Raw genomic sequence first — 27,684 nt, 5'->3', positions numbered from 1 at the left:
TCTTCTATTTTTTGGAAGGCTATGAAAAGGATAGGTACCAAATCTTCTTGGAATATTTGGTAGAATTCACTAGTTTAAGCCATCTGGTCCTGGACTTTTATTTTTGTGGAGGTTTCTGATAGTTGTTTCTATTTCCTCCCTACTTAAGGGTCTGTTTAGGTTTTCCACTTCATCATGACTCAGTCTAGGAAGATTGTATAGTTCTAGGAATTTACCCATTTAGTCTAGATTGTTGAATTTGGTGGCACATATTCTTTCATAGTATTCTAGTATAATCCTTCATGTATCTATGATGCCTGTGGTAATTTCTCCTCTTTCATTTCTGATTTTGTTTATATGAGTCCTTTCTCTTTTTTCCTTAGTGAATCTAGCCAGGGGTTTGTCCATTTTATTGATCTTTTTAAAGAACCAGTTCTTTGTTGAATTAATTTTTTCCATAGTTTTTTTGTTCTTTATTTCATTTAGTTCTGCTCTAATTTTTAATATTTCCTTTCTTCTGCTGAATTTGGGTTGTCTTTGTTCTTCTTTCTCTAGTTCTTTAAGATACGATGTTAGGTTGTTTAGTTATTATTTTTTTATTGAAGATTTATCTACGAGCCAGATGCAGCCATCAAAAGAGCCACATCTGGATCACAAGCCATAGGTTCTCAACCCCTGAACTAGAGGGAAAAAGTTATTTCGCTGGTTCTACACAAGTTTCTGGTTGCACAGCAAAAAGTCTGTCAACCAGGGCCACTGTGGTTCTGGCCATGCATCGTGATGCCCCAGCTCCATCATGACCTCAGCTAGAAGCAATCATAATGAAACCACTTCTATTTTCCAGGGGATCAGAGTGCCCGGTGCCCGACTCTGTGTCCTTCGCTGTGGAAGACACACGCTGCCGCTCAGAAAGGTATGGCAAGGGCTCAGCTGCGGACAGCAAATCCACTACTGCCTCATCCTAGCAGGAGGAGATGTGTTGAGTACCCGGCAGCTTACAGTATTGGGCAAGGGTTGAAGAAACTCAGAATTGACTCCTAAGACCACAGCTCAGAACCAGGCCATGATAAACAACTGCCTCTGCTCAAATCTGGAAGTCCCAGCCCTGAACTCCGAACTCCAGACAGGTCACGTCACCAGGATTCTAGCAGCTGTTGGTGGCCAAGGGCCCAGCTCTCCCCCTTCTCCCAGCTACGGGCTGGCCCAGGGCTGTATGCAAGTAGCAGAGAGAAGCCCATGCCCACTGGGCTCCAGAGCCACTTGAGGGTGTCAGATCAACCAAAGATTCTGAACTGCAACAAGGCTAGAAGTGAAGATCTTGTGCTCAGTTTCTTCTATGCAAGGATGGTGAAAGAATGCTCAATGCCAGGCCACATCTCCACACAGGTTCCTGTGAGCTAGGAGAGGATAGGAACACTAAGACCTAGCCCCAGACTTCAGAAGCCAGGATGTCCTGTTGCCATGACTTCCTCCCAAGCCGTTGGTCTGGCAGGCAGCCTTCTCTCTTTCTGTCACAAAATATGCATAACAGGCCATCTGTGTTCTGCTGCTGCCACACATCAGCACAAGATTCTTCCCACTCCTTTGTTATTTTGGCCCACCAGTTTTCAGCATACAGCTGAAGTCTTCAGTGAAGACTCTCTGACAACTCTGCACTCTGTCCCCAGGCACTATGCCCTCTGGTCTCCTTCAAACCACTCAGCATGTGTTCCCTCAGTAGTGAGGTCACTGAGGGCCCTCCGGTCACAGTGTCAAGTCCCGTGGAAGGAACTTAGATTTCTAAGAACTAAGCCCTAAAAACAGAAACATCACTTGATTCCTATCTTCAGAAAGTCTGTTCCTACATTGTACAAGGGGACAGTCCTGTGGCCCTGCTCCTCTTTGTGGGGTTGGACTCAAGATGGAAAGAGCTAACATACAGGAAAGGCACTGTGGTCTTTCCTGTGACAGCCACTGCTGGGATCGGCTTAGTCCTAATCACACTGCCAAAGAGCCCAAGAACTTGACAAGGAGCTTGGCCTGGAATCACTTTTCAGGCTCCTGGACCCGATGGATACAAGACAGTCGGCCTGTCTCAGTGAACAGCTGAAGTGGCACATGAAGAAAGGAGATGGTGATGAGACAGTTGATGTGTGGTCTGGGCTTCACTGCAGATGTTAATAACTGTGGGCCCCAATACAAACCCTTCTCCAAAACAGAGTTGGGCAAGAGAGCCCATCCTCAAGACTTAGACGCTCGGTTCTCCTTTTTTTCCTTACCAGGGAGGTCCCACCAGCAGCCGCATAGGTGGGAATGGGCCTGGTGCTCACAAGAGCACAGGGCCCAATGGGCTCTAGTCCTTTCATTTGATGTCCCAACCTAGCCATGTAGACGGTTCAGCCACACATGAGAGGGCAGACAGTGGATTCAAACAGGAGAGCAGGGAAGACATTCTCCTCCCCACCAAGAAAAGGAAAAGAAGACAAACCAGTTTTTGATGAGTTCTGTGCACCTATCCCCAACATAAACCCAGTTAACTCAGCATCCCTTAAACCTGCTCCATGTTCTGAACAGAAAATGTTTTCCTCAGAAGCATGGATATGGGGGGTGCTTAGGAGAAGGGTGACTGAAATGTGCAGAAGAGCTCACAGACCCAGGAAGAGCGTGTCTGACACGGCGGCTGCAGTGAGGGATCCCGGCCCGTGGTCTGGGTTCTCGGTGTGGGTTCTAGGTGTGGGTTCTACATGCCAAATACAGACCCGGGTCCGTGAGACCTTTCTCCCCTCTCCTTGCTGATTTGTATTTATTGGGACAGAATTGTGATTCATTATAAATTTGAACTTGAACAGCCAACTTTAAAAATTTTTATTTCGATTTCTTCTTCATTCCTGCGTTTTCTAGGCAAATCCTCAACTGTGGTAAATATTACCACTATTTCTAGGACCCACATGTGATTAATTGTAGTGAAACGTTATGGAATGCCACATTAATGGCTTTGAATATTGAGATATAATGGGCAGGCAGTGACCAGAAACTGGCGTCAACGATTTTTGGATGGTCATTCCAAAACGTTACTCTGCTCAGGAGGTGACGCTGTTTTAAAAGAAGCCATAAGGGAGGTTGGTGACCCACTCAGTTTCAGGAGTTTGGATATAACAGGGGTGCTCAAGTACAGAAGGGCTTGGCGGTTTGTTTAAAAAAAAGTGTTTCAGCCCTGGCCGGTTGGCTCAGTGGTAGAGTGTCGGCCTGGCGTGCAGAAGTCCCGGGTTCGATTCCCGGCCAGGGCACACAGGAGAAGCGCCCATCTGCTTCTCAACCCCTTCCCCTCTCCTTCCTCTCTGTCTCTCTCTTCCCCTCCCGCAGCGAGGCTCCATTGGAGCAAAGATGGCCCTGGCGCTGGGGATGGCTCCTTGGCCTCTGCCCCAGGCGCTAGAGTGGCTCTGGTCGCAAAAGAGCGATGCCCTGGAGGGGCAGAGCATCACCCCTTGGTGGGCAGAGAGTCGCCCCCTGGTGGGCGTGCCGGGTGGATCCCGGTCAGGCACATGCGGGAGTCTGTCTGACTATCTCTCCCTGTTTCCAGCTTCAGAAAAATATAAAAAAAATAAAAAATTTAAAAAAGTGTTTCATACCAAAAATGCAGGCCTGTGAATGAAGATGGGACTTCGGGACACACCATGCCCAACACGGTGTTGATGGAGTCCTGGGCAGCTATGCGGCAGTCTCAGCCCTCTCTGCTAGCCCAGGAGTTTTGTACAAAAGAAAAAGTTGATGGTTTCCCACTGGAATGCCTTTTCACCTGTCATCCAGGTCATTTTCTCCTTGCCTCCCCAGGTGAGCCCTCCCACCACCAGGAGTTTGTACACATTTTAGGGTTAGCACTTCCACACGGTTAGGGATAAGACTAAAGCCCTTCAGCCACCTTCGCATGAACGGACTTACTTCCCTGACCTGCACATAATGAAACAGATATAAAAACCAGACTTTGCATTGTGTTATAGAGTTCTCTGTGTTGAAACTTTTGCCTTGATTTGCACTATATTTTCTATTTGAAACAATGCTTTGAAAATATCTATAAGTGCATGTTATCAGTACACCATAAACATACATATTTTTAAATAGAAAGAACTAAAGACATCAAAATTACAAGTAAACTATCAAACAACCAACATTCAGAACCATCTGAAATCAAGCTGAACAGAGCCGTACAAGTAAGGATATAAAGAAACGAAACCACACTGACTGGTAGGAAGGGCAGAGAGGCAGAACGGACTGGTTCCACACTGTAAAGCCAGTAGCCACGGCCACCATCACAGCCGCCTGGCCCGTGCAGGTTTGCATTTGATTCGGACAGATGGTAATGAAATAACGGAGCCAAGAGTTGGTGGGCCATCATCATTATCCTTGCACCCAGCGGGCAAGAAATACACATAGTGGGAAAACACTTCCCTTTCCATTCAGGGCTCCCAAAGCCACTGACTTATCCGAGTTTCCTAGAATCAAAGTTTTCTACCTCACCAGCCTTATTCACCTCTGTTCCCCATCTCCTTCTCTCTGACTCTCTCTGCACAAACTCTGCATAAACTAGCTTCTCCTTCAGCACTCCGCCATCTTGGCTGCTTCTCCTCTCCTCCACGTGGCCTTTCTCTGCTCTCCTCTCTAATGCTAATCTCAGGAACTGAGAGAGAGCAAGCTCCCAGGTCTGCCCCACTTTATAGTATAGAAATCAAAACCTTTAATCCAATATACAAACAAGAAAGTCTCTGATACAAAGTCACTTATCTGAGGCATAAATGAAATTCTTCATGAGAGTGCATCACCCCACATCATGCAACAGTCAAGGGTGTGGGGAAAAGCTTAGCTTTGAAAATATCTTAGTCTTAAAAGGGTGGGAAAGTCTTAGTCTTAAAACTAAGCCTTAGGCTATAGAGACCCTGCCTGCTTACAGTCTGTCCCCCACACCCAATGCAAACTATTTATATAAGTGAGCAAACATATATTTAATACATCATATTTGCAAACTTATTTGACCAACACACATCCACACATGGTGATATAAAACTGGGAGGGATATCTCGGCTACAGAGGTTCCCCTCAAGAGTGAGGGGTCCCAGTCCCACACCAGGCCCCCCACCCCAGGATTCCAGTGCCAGGAAGAGAATCCCCACAACTTCTGGCTGTGAAAACCAGTGGGGATTGAGGCTGAGTAAGACAGAGGGTGCTTGAGTCTCAAGGAGTTCCTCATAAAGAGCCTATGCATGGGCTTACTTAGACTCACACCCTCTGAGCTCCAGCATTGGGGCAGTAGCTTGAAAGGCACCAGGGACATATGGGGAGGAAGTAAATTGTCCTCAGAGCAAGAGCTGAGGGACAGCTTTCTTCCAGACAACAGTGCTGTCAGAGGCCGTTGTTCCTTTCTGAGATTTTGACCCAGAGCTGGCAGGCGCCATATCTGAGTTTCCATTAACCTGTCTCACACTGTTTGCTCTGCACGAGTGCTTCCCTAAAGCCCCATCCCACCCATCTTGTGGGCCCACCCAAGCCATTCCCAGTAGCTTCTCCATACAACAGGCCTCTTTCAACTCATGCTTCAGACTTTCCTAAAATCTCTCAAACAAGTAGCATCTGGCTTAGCGAGCCCCAGGCCTAGCACTAGTGGTAGCTAGCCTTGGTTCACAGCTTGGCTTCTCCAAGGTACCTCCAAGCCCAATACAAGTAGCATCCACCTTCAGACTGCTTTGCAGCTTGTGCCAGGTGGCCTCAGGCTGGAAACAGGTGGTGGCTGACCTTGCTCCTCCAGGGAGGCCCCAGAGCCAGAGCACCAAGTAAATAGCTTCAGACTACACTGGATTACAACCCTATCATCTTCTTGAGTGGCACAGTCAAGGAGTAAACTTAGTGAGCACCAAAGCCCCACTGAAGCAAGTCCTGCTTTATAGGGTCAACTCCTGTATAGCAGCTCCTCTGCTTTAGTCACAGCCAGTCCTCACAGCTGATTGGCCTGGAAGTCAGTCCCTCCCAGTGATGCCAACAGCAATCAAGGCTCAATTGCAGTTGGACAGTGTGCACATCCCACACAGGGGTGCACCTGGAGAGCCCAGCTCAGGTGACTGGGAGACTGTGCCACTGAACCCTGGAGGACACCTACAACACAAGGCCACTCCACCCAGTCTGGGAGGCACAGATGCTCAACTTAATGCATAAACACAAACATAGGGAAGCCACCAAAATGCAGAGACAAAGAAACAGGTCCCAAATGAAAAAACAGGGGGAAATTCCAGAAAAAGAACTAAATGAATGGAGGCAAGCAAACTACCAGATACAAGGTTCAAAACACTGGTTATGAGGATGCTCAAGGAACTTAGTGAGAACTTCAACAGCATGAAAAAGGACGTAGAAACCATAAGAACAAACCATAAAAAAGAAATGAAGGGTACACTAACAGAAATGAAGATTAGCTCATAGGGACTCAACAGTAGAATAGCTGATGCCAAGAATCAAATCAGCAATTTAAAATATAAGAAAGCAAAAAACACCCAATCAGAATAACAAAAACAAAAAGAAACCTAAAACTATGAGGATAGTGTAAGGAGCCTCTGGGAAAACTTCAAGCATACCAACATTTGCATCATGGGGGTGCTGGAAGGACAAGAGAGAGAGCAAGAAATTGAAAATCTGTTTTTAAAAATAATGACAGAAAACTTTCCTAACTTGATGAAGGAAATAAATATACAAGTCCAGGAAGCGCAGAGTCCCAAACAAGATGAACCTAAAGAGGTCCACAGCAAGCCACGCCATATTAAAATGCCAAAAGTTAAAGACAAAGAAAGAATCTTAAAAGCAACAAGAGTAAAGCAGTTAGTTACCTACAAGGGAGCTCTCATAAGACTGTCAGCTGATTTTTCAAGAGAAATACTTCAGGCCAGAAAGGGAGTGGCAAGAAACACTCAAGTGAAGAAAAGCGAAGAACTATGACCAAGATTACTCTAACCAGCAAAGCTATCATTGAGAATAGAAGGACAGATAAGGATCTTTGTAGACAAGAAAAAGCTAAAGGAGTTCATCATCACCAAACCAATGTCTTTTTGTTTGTTTGTTTGTTTTGTTTTGTTTTGTTTTAATTCAGTGAGAGGAAGAGAGGCAGAGACAGACTCCTGCATGCGCCCCGACGGGATTCACTCGGCAAGCCCACTAGGGGGCGATGCTCTGCCCATCTGGGGCATTGCTCCATTGTTCAGCAACCGAGCTCTTCTTAGTGCCTAAGGCGGAGGCCATGGAGCCATCCTCAGCGCCTGAGGCCAACTTGCTCCAATCAAGCTATAGCTGCAGGAGGGGAAGAGAGAGAGAGAGAAGCAAGAGAGGGAGGGTTTATGAAGCAGATGGTGTTTCTCCTGTGTGCCCTGACTGAGAGTCAAACACAGGACATACAAACACCAGGCTGATGCTCTACCACTGAGCCAACCAGTCAAGGCCAAGAAATATTAAAGGGTCTTCTTTAAAAAGAAACAAAGATAAAAATATTAACAATAAAATGGTAATAAATACATATCTATGATACAGAGAACATTTTGAGAATGTCAGATGGAAAGGGATTTGGGGGATGGATTAAAATGGTGAAGGGATTAAGAAGTACAAATTTGTTGTTACAGAACAAAAAGTACAGCATAGGGAATATAGTCAGTAATATTCTAATAACTATGAATGGTGCCAAATGGGCATGAGATTTATTATTATGATCCCTTAGTAAGTTACATAATGTCTAATCACTGGTATGCACACCTGAAACTAATATTGTATGTCAACGGTTAACTGGAAAAATTGTTAAATGATTTTAAAAAAATAAAGAACTAAAAATATCAAACAATTCTTTTGATTATGTCCCAGTCAAATCAGACACAAGCACATTCTACCATCTGTTCACCTGTCTTTTTCTATCCTCTTACCATTAGTAGTCCATCCAGAAAGGGTGTGACATTTTTTTCACCTCTTCTTATTACTTCACCAACCCTCACAAACCACCCTAAAGATAAATATGGCTAGGAATTACAGAAAGGCAATTACGTAAAAGTAACTTGGAAAGGAAATTCTTAGGTGGCTTAAGAGACAACTGACTGGCTGTGACTCAGCATCAGTTGCAGGAGGACCAGCTTGTTTCCAGGACAGACGTGCTTGTGCACTGTGGACAGGGACATCCCCTTCCTTTGTCTTCCAGCCACCGCCATCCTATCAGGAAGCCCATCCAGTAAATGGACCACAGTCATTTTATTGGACAGGTATGAGGATCAATAAATGTAATGTCATCGACAAGGAAGACGTAATAAAAATCAAATTTCCAAGTCTAGATGGCCAAGTGGAAATAAAAACAACCCCATTATTTATTTCCCAGTGAAACTTTACCTTCATCTACCACGGGTCTCAAACTCGTGGCCCACAATTTTGTACTGATTTTTTTTTTCAACTGCAGTGAGAAAAGTGTTGTGTAACAGTTGCCTTTTGTAGACCTAGTGCAGCCCGCCGAACGGTTGTGATCTTGCTCTGCGGCCCACATGCTGAGTTGAGTTTGAGACCCCTGATCTAGGCAGTAAAGTACTTATTGGAGGTCTTTGGCAATATGTAACAAGATTTGTGAAAGTTTCTATTGACTACCAAATTCCTCTTCTAATAATTTATTCTAAATAAACAATTACAGATTTACTTAAATGTATGTACAAAACATTCTATGCAGAGTAATTTGAAATGGTAAAAATATTAACAACAGTCTAACTATCCTACAATAGGGAAAATTCTAAAATAAATTATGGCAATATGGAGTACTATTCACTTGAAACTAAACTTTTCAGTCTGCTCCCCTAAGCTCGTCCTCCCCAGTGTGCCACGGTAAAGCACAGTGTCTACATTGCACGTCTGAAGGCAGACTGGCTACATTGAAATCCTGGTTCTGGAACATTCTGTGGGACTACAGAACACTTATGATCTAAGCCTCAGTATTCTTGTGTGTAAATGATAAGCCTACCACAGAATATATTAAAATAACTAATGAGAAGTGCTGACAGGGCTTGATAAATATTTCAAATGTTAACTTGGTACACATGTCAGTAATAATAATATTGGTCACACATAGAAGTCACCTAGGGTCCATTCAAAAGCATGATGCTTGGGCTTCACACCCAGAAGTTCAGATGTAACTTGTCTGGAATGTGGCCTCAATGTTCAGAATTTTTAGAGTTTCTCAGGTGGTTAGTCATAAGAAAATAGCTCCTCTTGGACTAAACATCCTGCTAATAACAGTTACAAACTCTGGTCAGAATGTAAACACCAACAGTTTGAAGGCACCAAGAGCCCATCACAGGAGGCAGAACCTCTTCCCAGAGGGAGGAAAGGCTCACCAGTGAGCCCACATTCAGTCAGCTTGCCCCTTGAAGAGACCCTCCAGCTGCCTAAAAGCAAAGCAAAACACAGTCTTGTAGAAAATGGCCGAAGAGATGGAAGTTGCGGTTGGAGCCACCATGGCAGCAGGAAATTGATGAGAAGTGTCCCAGAAGGCAGGACAAATTGTGGGGGAACCAGGATATCAGTGACAAATTTGCCTCAGATGCTTGCTAAACTACTAAACTGAGCATGTTCATGAGGAGATACCCAGGCACTCAGCAGAGAGTTGCTACTTGGGTTCAAAGAGTAACATGTAAGCAGGTACCAAGTGCTCAGCGTTCTGAGCTCAGTTCCCACTTAGTTAGATAGGGCTCAGTAAAGCTGTGAAAACTAGAAGGAACCACTCCTTAGGAGAACGAACCACACCCCAAGACTAAAGGCTATGTTCTAGGACAATGACAAAGCCAAAAACCAAGCTTTCATAGGATCAAAGTGATCCACCAGTTTTTCAATGCCTTCTAGAATAAAAGTCAACACATTTCAGAAGAAGGTGATATAATTCAGTCTCTAAAACATACTACTCACAATTCCCAAAGCAGTAATTTTTTAAAAAGACACTATACCGGCCCTGGCCGGTTGGCTTAGCAGTGGAGCGTCGGCCTGGCGTGCAGGGGACCCGGATTCGATTCCCGGCCAGGGCACACAGGAGAAGCGCCCATTTGCTTCTCCACCCCCACCCTCCTTCCTCTCTGTCTCTCTCTTCCCCTCCCGCAGCCAAGGCTCCATTGGGGCAAAGATGGCCCGGGCGCTGGGGATGGCTCCTTGGCCTCTGCCCCAGGCGCTAGAGTGGCTCTGGTCGCGGCAGAGCGACGCCCCAGAGGGGCAGAGCATTGCCCCCTGGTGGGCAGAGCGTCGCCCCTGGTGGGCGTGCTGGGTGGATCCCGGTCGGGCGCATGCGGGAGTCTGTCTGACTGTCTCTCCCCATTTCCAGCTTCAGAAAAATACAAAAAAAAAAAAAAAAAGACACTATACAATGGAAAAAAAACCCCCAGAAAATGTAGCCCATGATTAAGGTTATGAAGTAGATAGCTTACATGTCAAATTTAGCAGATGAGTAATTTAAAACACCTATTGTTAGTATGTTTAGGGATTTACAAGAAAGATGAAAGAAGGGGCAAAGAGGTAGGGAACCTCGCATGCCTGACCAGGTGTTGGCACAGTGGATAGAGCATTGGCCTAGGATGCAGAGGACCCAGGACCAAAACCCCAAGGTCGCTGGCTTGAGCACAGGCTCACCAGCATGAACACAGGCTCACCAGTTTGAGCGTAGGGTCACTGGCTTGAGCATGAGATCAGAGATATGACCCTATGATCACTGCTTGAGCCCAAAGGTCACTGGCTTAAAGTTCAAGGTTGCAGGTTTGAGCCCAAGGTTGTTGGCTTCAGCAAGTAGTCATTGGCTCAGCTGTAGCCCCTGGTCAAGGCACATATGAGAGAGCAATTAATGAACAACTAAGGTGGCGCAACAAAGAATTGATGTTTCTCAGTGGTCTCCAACCCCTGGGCTGCAGACTGGTACTGGTCCATGGGCCACCTTAGTACTGGTCTGCAGAGAAAGAATAAATAACTTACATTATTTCCGTTTTATTTATATTTAAGTCTGAACAATGTTTTATTTTTAAAAATGACCAGATTCCCTCTGTTACATCCGTCTAAGACTCACTCTTGACACTTGTCTTAGTCACATGATGCATTTATCCGTCCCACTCTAAAGGCCAGTCCGTGAAAATATTTTCTGACATTAAACCGGTCCGTGGCTCAAAAAAGGTTGGGGACCACTGATGTTTCTCATCTCTCTCCCTTTCTGTCTGCCTGTTCTTGTCTGACCCATTCTCTCTCTCTCTCTTAAAAATAAGTAAGTAAATAAATAAATAAATAAAGTAGGGAACCTCAACAGGGAAACAAATTTTAAAAAGAAAACAAGTAGATATTCTAGATTTTAAAAATACAGTGCTGAAATTAAAATTTCACCATATAGCCTTCACTGAAGACGTTGTACTCAGCTGAAGAAAGTATCATGAACTTGAAAATAAGTCACAAGAAATTATTCACTTTCTGAAGCACAAAGACAGAAAGATTCCTATAGGAGAATAGCAAATGTCTATTCAACTCAAATGCAATTGGAGCCCAGGAGAGGATAGAGAAATGGGGCAAATATTTAATGAGGCGATGGCCATTTTATTTCCAAAATTGATATAAGACAACCCACAGATTCCCCAAAGCTCAGCAAACTCCAAGGATAATTGATGATAAAGGACATACCAGAGTCAGACTCTTGACAAAAATATATAAATAAATAAATAAAGGGATAATTTTTTATTTTTTTATTTTTTTATTTTTCTGAAGCTGGAAACGGGGAGAGACAGTCAGACAGACTCCCGCATGTGCCTGACTGGGATCCACCCGGCACGCCCACCAGGGGGCGATGCTCTGCCCCTCCAGGGCGTCGCTCTGTTGCGACCAGAGCCACTCCAGTGCCTGGGGCAGAGGCCAAGGAGCCATCCCCAGCGCCCGGGCCATCTTTGCTCCAATGGAGCCTCGCTGCAGGAGGGGAAGAGAGAGAGAGAGTAATGAGAGGGGGAGGGGTGGAGAAGCAGATGGGCACTTCTCCTGTGTGCCCTGGCCGGGAATCGAACCCGGGACTTCTGCACGCCAGGCCAATGCTCTACCACTGTGCCAACCGGCCAGGGCCTAAAGGGATAATTTTTGAAAAAATATACTAACCAGAAAGAAAGACACATTACATTCAAGGGAATGACAAAAATAGTGGTAGCCAATATCTCAACAGAAGGAATAGAAGTTACAAGACAACTGAAAAATATTGTGAGTGTGCTGGGGTAGGTGGGGGGGTGGGGAGAAGTGGCAACCTAGAAATCTATGCAGGGCAAAAAATCTTCTTTTAAAATATAAGCAAGGCCCTGGGGGGGGGTGGCTCAGTGGATAAAAGCATCGACCCAGCGCACCAAGGTCATGTGTTCCATCCCTGGTCAGGGCACAAACAAGAAGCAGTAAACAAACACACGGCTAAATGGGACAACTAAGTGAAACAACAGATTGATGCTTCAGCCCTATCACTCACTGTATTCAATGGAAATGACATGTATGTCTGTGTGCAGTTACAATGGAATAATTTTTCCATCTCACCATGCAGGCATGAGCAGTGAGAGAACTGGACAAATCGTAAAACAAGCCCTGCCTACTAGATAACTGAGAAGAATCATTTGGATAGAGGCCTTTATTTTAGTCCAGCTGATAACTTCACCCCAAGCCCATAATTTAAACCATCACCTTAGATGACTCAGTCTCCACTTGGATGACTCAGGTTAGGTTGATCATCTGTCAGGTTTCTGTCCAAGTATCTTATGTGGAATGTGAAGTAGTAGCTGAAAAACCTACATACAGTATGTCCTTGTGGGAGAAGGGGTCCAGCCTATGCTGTCCTGGAACGTAGCTGGCCTGCTCCCATCCCAGTGTGCTCTGCGGCACTTCTGCCACCCTCCCCTGTGACATCGTTCTGTGACTTCTGCAGGAACAATGTGCAACCCGCTCTTTTGGAACTGGCGGCACCTCCAGTCCTGCAGGAGCAGCAGGCGGCTAAGCTGAAGCACACGGAAAGGGGGACCTGGAGTTCTGTGTGCACAGACGTGGGCCAGGGCTTTGTGTGTATGTGACACAAGAGATAGAGACACATCAGTTTGAAGTTCTGAGAAAAGGACTCGGAAACATAGCAGCACAATATGCGACTGGGCTGGTCCTTCTCACAGCCCAGCAATGTCACATAGCCCCTCATACAATGGAACGAGCAAGCATTTCATCTCTGGGGTATTTTTCCCCAAACCGAATCCCAATGTAGCTAAGAAAACACCAGACCATCCTACACTGGTGACATTCTACAGGCTCCCTGGGCCGGGACTCCTACACCTCTCAGGGTCATGAAAAGCAAAGCAAGACTGAGAAGCTGTCACAGAGCAGAGAGGCAGAGACTTGGCAATGAAATGCAGTGTGCGCTGTCTTGGATGGGATCCTGGGACAGAAGAGGACACTGATGGAGAACTGGTACATGAGCTTACATAGTTGCTAAACTCATCAAAGCAAGTCACCCCAGGGTGACAACCTGAATAGCAGAGAGGCCTTGGGCAAGCTGCAGCTGCAGCTGATCATTTGTCTTCCAATTCATTTCAAAGGCTGGATTGTTTGGGGTCTGCGGGAGCTGAGGCTCACATACCTGGCACTTCCTTTAGGTCCCTGTTGGACCCATTCCTCACTGTCTCCATTAATTTCCATAACTGTCTTCCTGCTGCTGGGCCCAGAGCCTCAAATATGCTCTCTGCTGTTTTCACTTGAAAAGTCCAATTTTTTCAGCCCTTCGGTGGGAATCGAAACACTGGCTCTGTGGCATTCTTTCAGCCCATTGCGTTGGGTGGCTCAGCCTCATTACACATTGTGATGGTTACAAGCAAAACCAAGAAGCACTTCGGTGGGTGTATGCCAACAGACCTGATGCCCACGCAGGAATACCTGACAGCGAAAGTGGGGAAACAGAACTGAAAACATATAAATGGATGTGACCCCAAACTGTTCCCACTGTATTCCCCACCCACAGCACCACAAGGGTTATCAGGATGTGCTGGGTTTGCTCCTTCTAGAACCAGAGTTCTGTCTGTGTGATACCGGTCAACTCCCCACATCCCACAGCAAGGCCGTCTGCATATCAGTGACCTCAAACCTGGGTCCAGGGACTGTGGGCAGGCACTGAGCACAAAGCAGATATTTGGAGAAGACGAGGAAGAAGAGAAGACGAGGGGGTGTATGTTGAAGGGAAAGGAGCGGAAAGGAGCAGGAGGCAGACGCTATAGGGAAAAGCAAGGACTGTGGCCCAGAGAAACAGCCTGTCAACAGGTCACAGAGAAAGGAACTGAGTCATCAGAGTTTAAGAAGAATCAACATCTTAATCAGAGGAACAAGGAACCTTTCAGGGCTGACACCTCCTTCCTGTCTTGACACACATTACCTTTTCTGGGAAGTTTAATATCTGGGCTATTTAAATCTCCTGGCCCTCCTCCTAATGTCCTTATCTTGTAGCATAGCACAGGATCTGCACAGCTGCTGGAGCTTACAGAGGCTCTGATGTCACCTTTCTCAGGTCACCCGATGATGCTTTCCGCACTCCCTTATCAGCACCCACGTGGACCACAGCTGCTCTGCCTCCAACTCAGTCCTTTCTGTCGTCAGAAGGAGCATCTGAAATCCTGACGACTGCGCCCTTCGTGACGTAGACAGTTTAGGCTCCCGTGGCTTTATGTAAGGTCCATTTGATGCGGCCCCCAGTCTCTTCGCTGTCTGGGCCTGGCCCCAGCCCCGGCCTCCCTTTTTTGGGCCACTGGGAAATACACCCCTTTTGCAAGGTGCCCAGCCCTCTCTCCTGCTCTGCTCCCTTGGCCAAGACTTACGACTCAAGGCCCAGCTCAGAGGTCGCCTGCTTCTAGGACCTTCCAGGGCAACACAGGGCCCTGGTAGTCATGATCTCCTGTGTATACAACCCTCTGGAGCACTGTCCCATTTCATTCTAACATCTTGTTGTCTTCCAGTAAACTTCTGAAAGGCAATGACTTTCTGAGAGGCGCCTGGTACATAACAGTGCACATTGGTGCATAAATGAATGTGTAGGGGCTGGGAAGGGATTGAGAAGTACAAGCTCCCACTTATAAAAGTAGCCACGGGGATAGAAAACACAGCACAAGGAATATAGCCAGTAAGCTTGCAATAACCATGTATGGTGTCAGGTGGGTACTAGACTTAAGGAGATTTCTCTAATGTATACCTGGAACTAATATATCATAATATTGTATATCCACTGTAACTGAATATAAACTAATTTTTTAAACTAATAGAACTAAATTAAATACAAAGGTCCTTGGGTTATAACAGTCTCAACATATGACGTTTCAAGTTTATTATGCTCACTCCCATAAACACTTAGTACAGGTAGAATCATCTCCAGCGTCTCCTGCATGATCCTTAGACCAGTGGCCCCCAACTCCCAGGCCGTGGACCGGTACCAGTCCGTGGGCCATTTGGTACCGGTCTACAGAGAAAGAATAAATAACTTACATTATTTCTGTTTTATTTATATTTAAGTCTGAACGATGTTTTATTTTTAAAAAATGACCAGATTTGCCCTGGCCGGTTGGCTCAGCGGTAGAGCGTCGGCCTAGCGTGAGGAGGACTCGGGTTCAATTCCTGGCCAGGGCACATAGGAGAAGCGCCCATTTGCTTCTCCACCCCTCCACCGCGCTTTCCTCTCTGTCTCTCTCTTCTCCTCCCGCAGCCAAGGCTCCATTGGAGCAAAGATGGCCCGGGCGCTGGGGATGGCTCTGTGGCCTCTGCCCCAGGCGCTCAAGTGGCTCTGGTCGCAACATGGCGACGCCCAGGATGGGCAGAGCATCGCCCCCTGGTGGGCAGAGCGTCGCCCCATGGTGGGCGTGCCGGGTGGATCCCGGTCAGGCGCATGCGGGAGTCTGTCTGTCTCTCCCTGTTTCCAGCTACAGAAAAATGAAAAAAAAAAAAAAGACCAGATTCCCTGTTATATCCGTCTAAGACTCACTCTTGACACTTGTCTTGGTCACGTGATACATTTATCCGTCCCACCCTAAAGGCTGGTCCGTGAAAATATTTTCTTACACTAAACCAGTCCGTGGCCCAAAAAAGGTTGGGGACCACTGCCTTAGACAATCCTGATTCACCTGACCCAGTACCTCTAGCATCTTCTGCAGGTTCTCCTGCCTCTCCAGCTTCCTCCTCCTAATAGGTCACTCTCTCCCACCTTGCAACGCCCTTTCCAGTATGCAAGCCGACCACAGGAATAAAGGTAAGAAAAATTTTTTTCTGTTACTACTATTTATGTCTTCTTTTTTCTTTATTTTGGCTTAGTTGTAGTTTTATGTTCTGGATTATGATTTTACAACTGTGTTAGGATAGGTGAGTGACTTAGGCTGGGTGTGTTTCGACTTACACCAAAATTTGGGTTACATCACTGTTGTGGGAATGGGACTGTGTTATAATCCGAGGAACCCCTGTAAGCAAATAAACATGTAATGAGGAAGTGAGGTGCACACTTTGCTGGAAAACCCCACTTCCCATCAGGGGTACTGCTTCCAGTGCCACCACAGCCTGGGCTCCAAGGAAGGTATCATCGACTGGGGGAAGCTGGAAAGCTGGTCACTGAAATGGAGAGACTGGAGCATCACTTGGGCTGGAGGCTGGGCAGTCAGGGCATCCCACAGAGGCATCCAGTGATCAAAGTTACTGTGACGTGCAGGCCCTGTGGGTGTGTGCTACTTTCCCAACTATCTGGAAAGCCAGTGCTAGGAACAGACTCCATGTCAAAGGAGATGACAAGGTGTTGGGTGAAATTAAACGGGCATCTTTACTGCAGAACTTGGAGCCCCAAATATCCTACAGACACGAGTGCTCGAGGGCAGATTGTCCAGGGAGTTTCCCAACACGGCTGACCACAGAGCTGCAGGGCACTGTGGAACATGCTTTGGGAAACACTGGTCCAAACGGGTGGATTTTTACTGAAGGAAAGATGGAGCCAGAATGAAGCATACGCTTCTTACTTATTCATCATGATCGCTCTAAAGCACATTGTCAGGATTGAACACTGTATTTCTAAAAAAATAAGAAAAAGGATGACTGCACGGAATCAAAAGCTTTTATTCAGAATAAACATTGGCTAAATGAAAGGAGTTAGTTGCCTCAAAAGTGCAGGGCCACAGAGTACTCAGGAAGGGGTTAGAAATAATTATGAAAATAATTTTTACCGATGACAATGACTTGAAACTACAATCGTTGGCTATACGATGTAGGACACATAATCACACTTAAAAATAAGAAGTGAACATCTCGGGATGACCTGCTTCCCCAGGTGGCAGGAAATCAGCAGCCCTCAGAACCCCAGTGCCGCTCTGACGCCCACATCTCGGGCGCATCAGAAGGGACTGGACCTCTGCTCACCAGGGACCAAGCTCAGGACTGTGTGCTAAGGCACCTCTGTGGTTCCCACTGTTTCGAGCAATAGGATTAAGTCCTTATCATTCCAACAGCTAGGACTTCCAGGGAGGGGAGTCACGGCATTACAGAAGCTTCACTGGGACGGCATCTGACTCTTCAGTGCGGCAAGTCTAATGAGGCACTCATCCCTCCACTTCCTTCTGGCGGCCAAGTGCTCAGGGTCGTCTGGGACTTTCTCACACATGGTCTGGGGACAGGGAAAGAAGGGAAAAGACAAGGAAAAAGTAAACAAATGGGACTACATCAATAAAAAGATTTTGCACAGCAAGGGAAACCATCAACAAAACATAAAGACAACCCACTGAATGGGAGGACATGTTCACCAGTGATACATCTGAAAGGGGTTAGTATCCAGCATTTATAAAGAATTCATACAATTTAATGCCAAAAAATAATCCAATTAAAAAACAGGCAAAGAACCAAGAGGATAGAGGTGGCCATTAGACACATGAAAAGATGCTCAGCGACACGAATCATCAGAGATGCAAATTAAAACCACAATGAGACACTGCCTCACACCTGTCAGGATGGCTCTTACCAATAGATCAACAAATGTTGACAAGGGAAAAGGGAACCCTCAGCCTGACTGGTGGTGGTGCAGGGGATAAAGCATCAACTTGGGACCCTGAGGTCCCAGGTTCAAAACCCTGAGGTCACTAGCTTGAACATGGGCTCATCCAGCTGGAGCACTGGGTCAGCAACATAATCCCAAGGTCCCTGACTTGAGCAAAGGGTCCCTGGCTCAGCTTGAGTCACCCCTCCCCCAGTCAAGGCACATATGAGAAGCAATCAAAAAATAACTAAAGTGACACACTACAAATTGATGCTTTTCATCTGTCTCCCTTCCTCTCCCATTTTCTTCTTCTGGCTCTCTCACACACAAAAAAAACTAAAAACAAAAAAGAGAAAGCAAAGGGAACCCTCGTGCATTGCTGGTGGGAATGCAGATTGGTGAAGCCATGGTGGAAAACAGTATGGAGGTTCCTCAAAATATTAAAAATGAATCTGCCTTACGACCCTGCTATTCCACTTCTGGGTATTTATCTAAAGAAATTTAAAACACTAATTACAAAAGACATCCTATGTTCACTGCAGCATTATTTACAATATTCAACCTAAGTGATCAATAGACGAATAAAGAAAAGATGGTACATTCACACAATGGAACATTACTCAAGCATACAAAGAATGAAATCCTACCATTTGTAACATTATGGATGGAGCTATGCTAAGTGAAATAAGTCAGACAGAGAAAGACAAATACCATTCGATCTTACATGCAGAATCTAAGAAATAAAATTAATCAACAAAACAGAAACAAACTCATAGGGACAGAGAATAGACTGATGACTGCCAGAGGGAGTGGGACTTGGGGGACTGGGCTAAAGATATTAAGGGATAAGAAGTACAAATTGACAGTTACAAAATATGTAGTTATGAGGCTGTAAAGTACAGCACAGGCGATATATTCAATGATACCATAATGACTATGTATAGTATCGGGTGCGTTCCAGACTTATGGGGGATCATTTGCAAATTATGTAATTGTCTAACCACTATGCTGTACACCTGAAATGAATATAAAACAATACTAAATAGCAACTGTAAGTGAAATTTTAAAAAAAGTTTTTAAGAACAAAGATGCATGAAAAGGAGGTAATTTGCCAGGAGTATAATTGTTGGTCCTACTTTGCTTTCAAAGACAAAGGAGTAGAGTAAACCCACAGTGCACATGAGCTTTCTGAATCCAGAGCCTCCAGCTCCTCAGAGACAAGTCACAGCGTGCACAAGGTTCACCAGAGGACCATGACAGAACTGGGGATGGCAGTCAGGGAGGAGGGACTGTCAAAACCAAAGGTAAGGAAAAATTCCGGCTGGACAGAACACGTCCCTGCGCACAGGGCTCCCACTCAGCCCACCTGGCTCTCCACGGTTGGTCCACGTACCTGGTGAACCTTTTCAACTGTGGCCCTGGAAAAGTCTGGAATGGGTCCGAAGGTCTTGAGGACACGTTTTATGCTTTCGCCGTATCTGTCACAGTAGCTTAACATACCTGAAACCATATAAACGCAAGAATCCACACAATCAGCCAGAACACTAGAGAACTCCCAACTAAGACATCGATTCAGAGGTTTTGCCCTGGGTCAGAGCAGCTGACCTTTCTTCCTGTGAGTGAAGAAAAGGCAGAGCTGGCGGTGCACCTGCTTATTGGCACTGGGGACTGAGGGTCCTCACCATGAGTCAGTCACTTGTCAAGCTTCCTTTCAGATCTCAGAATCCTGGAAAGGGGGCACCCTGGGCCGGCCCTTCTACCTCCCCAGTGTGCCTCCCAGGATACCCAACTCTGCCTGCCTTCCAACACTAATTTATTGATAATCCCAAAAGTCCTATGTTCACCAAAAATGTTACCTTAACAATCTATCTTATGAGGTTACTTGTGGAAATGACTTCAATGCATTTTCTAAAAACCACAGATTTCACACCTTTTTCCTGACTTCTAGTTCCACTTGTGTGTGTGTGTGTGTGGGGGGGGGGGGGGTCTACAAAGCAACAGATTATTTAATGCAGGCTCCGAGTGTGGCCAGAGGATGACAGCCCTGTGCCCGGGCTGCACGGCTCTCCAACTGCTTCTGTGGGTTCCAGGCCCTGGGAACCCAACCACTTTCTCAGATGCTGAGACAGGCCCTAGGATTTTGATGGAGAAACCCACAGAAAAGAGGCTTGTCTACAAGGGGAGGGGAAGAAGCATAGTGACTTAGAAGCAGTTGTGGGGTGTGTGTGGCTGAAGCTAAGCTCTTCAGTTAGACATACACAGAGAGCAAAGCGGGGCCCAACAGCCTCGCCTTCAGCAAGGGGAGCAGGCCTGCTGACCGTCTGTTCCTGGCATTCCTCCCCTCCCGCTGCCTGGGAGGCCGGGGCGCTGGGCCAGTGCAGGTGTGTGCGGAGGACAAGTCCAATCTAAGGCTAACTCCGGGTGTGTAGCGAAGAGGCGTCTCTAAGTCCTGAGCCCACTGGGGACATAGCTGAGCTGCACGCTGGGCTGCCCTGGGCTTAATTCCAAAGTCTTTCACAACCAGAAAGACTCAGGGGTTAGTCAGTCAGGCTAAAAGCACAGGAACAAACAAAGTGCAGATTTGCAAAGATCCCCAAACTTGACTCTCATCCACCTCAGAAAAAATTGTTTTAAATTAATTTTAAATAAAAATCATCAATCACCACAAGATATTCGTTTTTTAAAAAGAATTTTTAAGTTGGTTTTTAGAGATAGGAAGAGAAGGAGAAATATCACCTCCCTGTTGTTCTACCCTTCTGCACAGTCCCCAGTTGATTCTTGTACACATGAGCTATGACCAGGGATGGAACCTGCAACCTTGGTGTAGCGGGATGACACTCTGCCCAACTGAACTACCCAGCCAGGGCCACAAGATACTCCTTAAAAAAAAAAGGACAGCCTGACCAGGCGGTGGCGCAGTGGATAGAGCATCGGACTGGGATGCGGAGGACCTGGGTTCGAGACCCTGAGGTCGCCAGCTTGAGTGCGGGATCATCTGGTTTGAGGAAAAGCTCACCAGCTTGGACCCAGGGTCGCTGGCTCCAGCAAGGGGTTACTCGGTCTGCTGAAGGCCCACAGTCAAGGCACATATGAGAAAGCAATCAATGAACAACTAAGGTGTTGCAATGCGCAATGAAAAACTAATGATTGATGCTTCTCATTTCTCTCCGTTCCTGTCTGTCTGTCCCTGTCTATCCCTCTCTCTGACTCATTCTCTGTCTCTGTAAAATAAATAAATGTTTTAAAAAAAAAAGGACAAACTTCTTTGGGGTTTCGTTTTGGCAGGCCCACACTGTTGTGAAAGTCTGAATTCATAGAATTTCAGTTTTATTTGATTCAAATAGCTTTCCTTCTCTTTCAGTGTACTGAAATTATACCCAACTTGCTCTTAGAAGAGAAACTGTTTTGAAGGGCAAAAATTTCAAATATATCAACTTTTCTGATTTTCACATCTACAATTAAGTGGTGGACACTCTCTTTTCAAAATAATGGGTTTCACTGAACATAAGAACAGCCCGTCAGGGCTCCAGGAGACTGCCCGGCAGCGCAGGCGCTGCCAGCCACCTCGGAGGGCACGGAAAGCAGCCGGCACTTCACTTCCTTTGGAAATTAAGTGTTTTCTTAACTTTATCTATGTGTTTATACTTATTCAAACTGAGACACAGAATCAAATATGTTGGAAAGATATTAAATGAGAAGACAGCGGGAGGGTTGGCTGGAGCTGGGTGTTCGCCCGGCGCAGGGAGCAGCAGCCCACGGCACCTCCTGGGAGCCAGTCCCTTCTTCGTCTTCCCTCAGCAGCAGACAGCCACGGATGCGACTCAGAGATGGTGTTTCACCTGCAGATCGCTTCACGTTTTCTGAACAAGCAAGCGCCTTTCAATGTCCGTGTGAAGTCATTTGACTCTCCCAGAGGCTTTTGAGAACTCTTTTTTTCCCTGCCTTTGATCAAGTTTGTGGTTTTAAAAGGTCATTTGTTTCTTTAAGATATAATAAAATACAGTAAAATTCCTTATATAATTCATAATTTCCTCCCAACTTTTCCAGGAAACCAATTAAAATTTTAGTCTTACAAATATAAAAACCTTTTGCCACAGGCTCATCCCTGAGTCTGTGGTGACAGGAAGGAGCCAACAGCCATCATGTGCAGACTCCACAACTCACGGGCAGAGCCTGATGCTCAAAAGGACAAGTTCATGGTGAGTTGGTGTCACAGTTATTTACAGTGTCCCTGCAAATTTATTACCTTACGGTTACTTGCAGTATCTCCCCTTCCATTAGAGCAGTATTAGAAGAGGACTGAATGGGAATGTTCTAGAACACCAATTTTAGTGGAAATGAGAAGGAAAAGCCACTCTACCTTGTGTCCCACAACTGCCCTTTTCTGTGTCACTACAACCTGAGCCTCCCATGTTTCCTTCTGTACTTCCATGCCCTCTGCATCTAACCACCCTCAGAATGTTGCTTCTTAGAAGACTTTGAACCCCCTTTCTTCAGAGATGCTTATACGGGATAAGGGAGAGTGGGAGAAAGAACTGATTATCTTGATGCTTTCTGACTTGTTATTCTTTGGCTATGAGCCCCAAAGGTGAGACAATGCCTTGAGCCTTCAGTACAACCCTAGGTGATGGAGCGGCAGAAAGCTGTCCCATCTGTCTGTGTGGCCACCATCACTGAGGAGGCACCTGCAGGGACATGCCCTGGGTGTTGTTTCTTGAGAGAGCCCAACTGCTACCCACACCAGAGAAGTCTCATTTTCACACAGCCTAGGAGCCCACACTCACCACACTCACATGAGTTCACCTACCTAGACAGAACTTAATAGGGAAGATGAAAAAGGCTCCAAAGCACAGGGACAATATCTGATTCCCATCTCCCACTCAAGTGAGACCTCGCCAGAGGCTGGAGAGGCCAGCAGACAGAAATGGTAGGGACCAGCTCACCTATTGACCGCAAATCACAGCTCCCCTCAAATAAACCAGACCCACCAAGCAGGAATCTCAATTTAAATGATCAAGCAAAAAAAGAAAAAAAAGGCATCTACACATGGGAAATTTTGAGATGCAAGATGGTGAATATTCACTTCAACTGGAGGTGATATCCAAGGGCTGCCAGGTTCCAAGAAATAGTCATTTCCTAGGTAGAGCAGAACTCGGGAGGCGCCCAAAATGCTGCCAGGTACATGAGCAACCAGGTCTCTTTGCTGACCTGCTACTCTAAAAGCTTAACCAGGAAACAAGCCAAAGTCTTGAGATTTCATATTCCACAGCAAAAATGTACTAATCTGTATGTGTTCTGTATTTTCTCTCTCATGTACTTGTGAATCTTTTGGGGAAGAGTTTTTTTAAAAAAACTGGAAGAGTAAGGAATGAAAAAAAACTAAATATAGCATTTTTCATGGACTTTATACGTCAGCCACCCAGCCAAGTGTCTCCATCTGGTCTAATTCTCATGCCTGTGAGATCGTTACTGGTGCTGCACCATTTTATAGATGGGGAGACTGAGGTGCACTAAACTAATCTGCACAGGACTATTCAGTTTACAGGCCAGGTATGGACCCAGGATGACTGGCTCCACGGACAAGATCCCTCCCCTTCTGAGAGCCTGTCCTTCGTGGGTGTTACTTTTAAAAAGCAGCCAACAGGCTAAGAAAACATGCTGGCCTCCTGTTTTTCAAGTGCTACTTTATTAGATTAAAAAAATATATGTTGTTAAATATGTTTACCCCTTCTAGATAAACTACAGCTTTTAAGACTAATAACTAAGCCTTAACCTGAGATGCTGGTTTTATGAAAACAATATCAGAAAAAAAGAACCCACCCAACTCTAATCTTGATATATCCTGGGTGACATTGTGAGGAACCATGACCATTTCCACTGGTTCCAAGTCCAATCTTATAACTGTCTAACCCTGGTCCCTGGAATGCTCTGAAGTTGAAAACTACATCCGTCCACCATTATCACATTAAGTCAATTAGGTTTTCTTATCAAATCTGCTTTGTGTGAAAAATTGTCATGGGCCTCCTTCCTATCTGCCACACTGATTCCCGAGTTTCTGGTTTCATCAGCTTCGGTTTCTGCCTGTTTGGGAGTCAAAGCAGTTCTCAGTCTCTCCCTATCAGTTTCTCCTGATACCTGAATTATCTTAGTTTTCTCAAGAAAAAAAAAGAAGAAAAAGAAAACATGGTGGTTATCTAGTAATGTCTACATACCTATCAAATGCTGCAACATGTTCATCAGTTTTAATGTTCTGGTTAAAAAAAAGTTTTTTAATTATCCAAGACTTTATTTTAATGACACCTCAAAAGTATGGTTTCACTTTTATAAAGCCTGTGTCTTTACACTGTCCTCCTGCATTCCACTGTTAACCCTTCCACACATGTGACAGGTGGGCACCAGGTGAGCGTCCCCTCTCCCCTCGGCTCCCAGCTGGGTGTTGAAGAAGCTCCAAGTTACATACTGAATCATGTAGCGCAACATGAGACCAGCCCACTGAAGGCCCAGGTGTGGACCTGCTGTGTGCAAGAACCCATCTGGTAAAACTGCCTGGAATTATCCATTGTATTTCATTAGTTACCATGGTGAAAATTGATTGAAGTATTACCAAAACCCTGTGGAATTATAAAACCTGAAGCAGACTCCCAGCGGTCAACTACTCCAACTTCCAACTTCACTCCAGGATTCCTGTCGACATCGAAACATCTGCACAGGTAAGGACCAGCCTCCCAAGCCCAGCTCACCCCCCTGCCAGAGAATGGCCTCTCTTCCCACACCAGTTCCAGTCACTAGAAAAGGTCTCCCTGCCGTGTCCTGACCCCAAACCTGTCTGCCTGCCATTTCCAGTCTTGGGTTCCACGGCCACAGAAGTTGTGAGCAGATAGACAAACATGCACAAGCACATACACACCACACTGGCCACTCAGGGTCAGCTTCTGTCTTGGTATTTTTGTTAAATATAGAACATGGAGCTGAATATAATACTCCTTTTCTCTTTCTGCACATGTTTTACAAGTTAGTAATATAATTATTGAAAATAACATACAAGCCTGACCTGTGGTGGCGCAGTGGATAAAGCATCGATCTGGAATGCTGAGGTCGCCAGTTCAAAACCCTGGACTTGCCTGGTCAAGGTACATATGAGGAGCAACCATAAGATGATGCTTCCTGCTCCTCTCCCCCAATCTCTCTTTCCCTTTCCCCTCTCTAAAAGCAATAAATAAAATCTTTTAAAAAATAACATACAATAATTATAGATATTTATAACAACACAGAAAAGTAAAGAAGTAGTAAAAGTTACTTATGATTTCAATACCAAGAGACAGCCACTATAATACTAATTAGGTGACATTTCCCCAAATATTTATACATGGCATTTTAGATTCATTGTTTTTAAATTTATCGATTGGTTTTAGAGAGAAGGGTGAGAGAGACAGACAGAAACAATGGCCTGTGCCTGTATGTGCCCTGACTGGGGATCGAACTGGCAACCTCTGTGCTTCAGGACGATACTCTAGCCCAGGGGTCCCCAACTACGGCCCGCGGGCCGCATGTGGCCCCGAGGCCATTTATCTGGCCCCTGCCGCACTTCCGGAAGAGGCACCTCTTTCATTGGTGGTCAGTGAGAGGAGCACATTGACCATCTCATTAGCCAAAAGCAGACCCATAGTTCCCATTGAAATACTGGTCAGTTTGTTGATTTAAATTTACTTGTTCTTTAAATATTGTATTTGTTCCCACTTTGTTTTTTTACTTTAAAATAAGATATGTGCAGTGTGCATAGGGATTTGTTCCTAGTTTTTTTTTATAGTCCGGCCCTCCAATGGTCTGAGGGACAGTGAACTGGCCCCCTTTGTAAAAAGATTGGGGACCCCTGCTCTAGCCAACCACACCATCCAGCCAGGGCTGATTCATTGTTTCAGTTTGGTGTAGGTTTTATTGCCTTTTTTTCCCCCCAAATAATGTCTTCTTTTTAAATGGCTTAAAATCTGGTGGACAGTTTCAGTCTTGGAAGCTCCTCGGCCATCTCAAGTGACCTTGCTTTCTTTTACAGTCACCAGATCATGAGCTCATACCCACCTCCCCCACGCCCTTTAAAGCAGCTTCCAGGAGAACTGATGGCCCGGTCCCGCTGACCAAGGCTCCCAGTCCCTTCTCCTGTAGAAGCCCCTCCCTCGTGGCACCCCAGTTCTAGAAAGAAGACTACAGCTCAGCAATCGTACTTACAAGCTGCCCACACTTAGGCGGAAGGTCAGAGGTTCATGGGCTTTTCCCCTGCCTCTGAGTAATCCCGTCATCTTTCTCGGGAAAAGACAACAATCAGGCTGGATGATATGCGCTCAAGTCTCCTTACCATCACCCACCTCTCCATTCCGTCCTCACTGAGTAATGCTCCACAACGAGCCCTGAGGTCCATGGACCTACATCCCGGGACATAGCCACCCATCCCGCTCCTACTGTGAATGGCCAGGGCTGGCCACCATCTCCTGCTTGCACATGATACTGCTTCCCTTGTGAGAAGAGACAACCGGTGACTGGGAACCCCAAGGAAACACTGCAGCGTGCAGAATTCCTGTCTGAGTCCCACCTTCTGCATTGAGATGCATGGTCTCCAGGGGCCCGATGAAGGCATACCGCAGGCCCAGGCCGTGGGACATGACGAGGTCCAGGTCACTCGGAGACACTACTCCTTCCTAAATGGAAAAGAGGGGTGGCACAGGATAAACCTTCTGGAAAGAACGTTTTCTCACCGTCACTTTCATCCTATCTGGGGCGGGATCCCAAAATACTCCCTAAGCACTATAATAATGTTGTCACTGAATTTTGCATAATGGAACTATAATATATGAATGAATCCTGCAGAGAGAATATTTTGTGACATATCAGATACCAATTCACTTTTTCCATAGCTGTAATCAGCCTTCTCCTGGACGGTGCCCACTCCACCCACAACCCATGTCTCACTTGCAGCTGTGGCAAAGGGGGGAGGGTGAAGGGAAAGGGAAGAAATAATGGGGCGCTGGAGGGAAAGGGTGGGGAGGGTCTTCCACATATCTGCGCAGACTTGGGGCCGTACTGCGGGAGCCGACAAAAGACAGGTTGCTCCCAGGCTGTGCCACCTGCAAACCTAGCCTTGTTTAGCTTTTAATGAGTTTGTAAAGAATGATATTCTTTGATAAAATACAGCTGAGAAGTGGGTGTTTGCAAAAGCGGGACCCCAGAATCTCCTACAAATGCAAACTGCGAAGCAAAGAGGCGCATTGTTGGGCTTTTAGGTTGTGTGTCAAATTGACCATTGGGGTGACCTGGTCTGTGCCTCAGAGCCTTCTGGAAGGAGCAGGAATGTATCATCCTGCCCTTCACTGAGAGCTTAGTCTCTGTCAGAGGATACTTTCACCGTGGCCACATCAGCATCAGGAAGACACATGGGGTGGGGGTTGGGGGCACATGACTGAAATCTCCAGCTCGTATCTCCTGGGTGGTTCCTCTCACAGATAGAGAGCTGCGGGCACAGCCATAGCTCCTGCCTGGCAGCCAGGCCAAACCGCCTCTGTAAGAGGCCACGCCCATGGTGGCCCTCGCCAGGCAGTTGGTTGTTGCCAGTGGGGTCCAGTCCGGGGGGAGGGGGAAGCACTCAGCTGTGGAAACCTCAGCTCTGCCCCTGCCCCCAGGGTACA

At 46.1% G+C, this 27,684-nt stretch overlaps 1 protein-coding gene across 2 annotated transcripts in view; it reads right to left on the bottom strand.

The window, feature by feature from the left end:
* Positions 1–17,076: 17,076 nt before the first annotated feature.
* Positions 17,077–27,684, bottom strand: part of CRYL1 (crystallin lambda 1) — a 140,632-nt gene continuing 130,024 nt past the window's right edge. For both annotated transcript variants that reach the window (XM_066369222.1, XM_066369224.1), the window contains 3 exons: positions 26,595–26,700; positions 19,404–19,510; positions 17,077–17,644 (listed from right to left, as the gene is read on the bottom strand). In XM_066369222.1, coding sequence (XP_066225319.1) covers positions 17,531–17,644; positions 19,404–19,510; positions 26,595–26,700 — 327 coding nt within the window. In that variant the 3' untranslated portion in view covers positions 17,077–17,530. The remainder of the gene's footprint in view (positions 17,645–19,403; positions 19,511–26,594; positions 26,701–27,684) is intronic.

The sequence above is a fragment of the Saccopteryx leptura genome, chromosome 2, assembly GCF_036850995.1.
Source record: "Saccopteryx leptura isolate mSacLep1 chromosome 2, mSacLep1_pri_phased_curated, whole genome shotgun sequence".
Taxonomy (NCBI): domain Eukaryota; kingdom Metazoa; phylum Chordata; class Mammalia; order Chiroptera; family Emballonuridae; genus Saccopteryx; species Saccopteryx leptura.
This window is presented reverse-complemented; position numbering and strand designations above follow the sequence as displayed.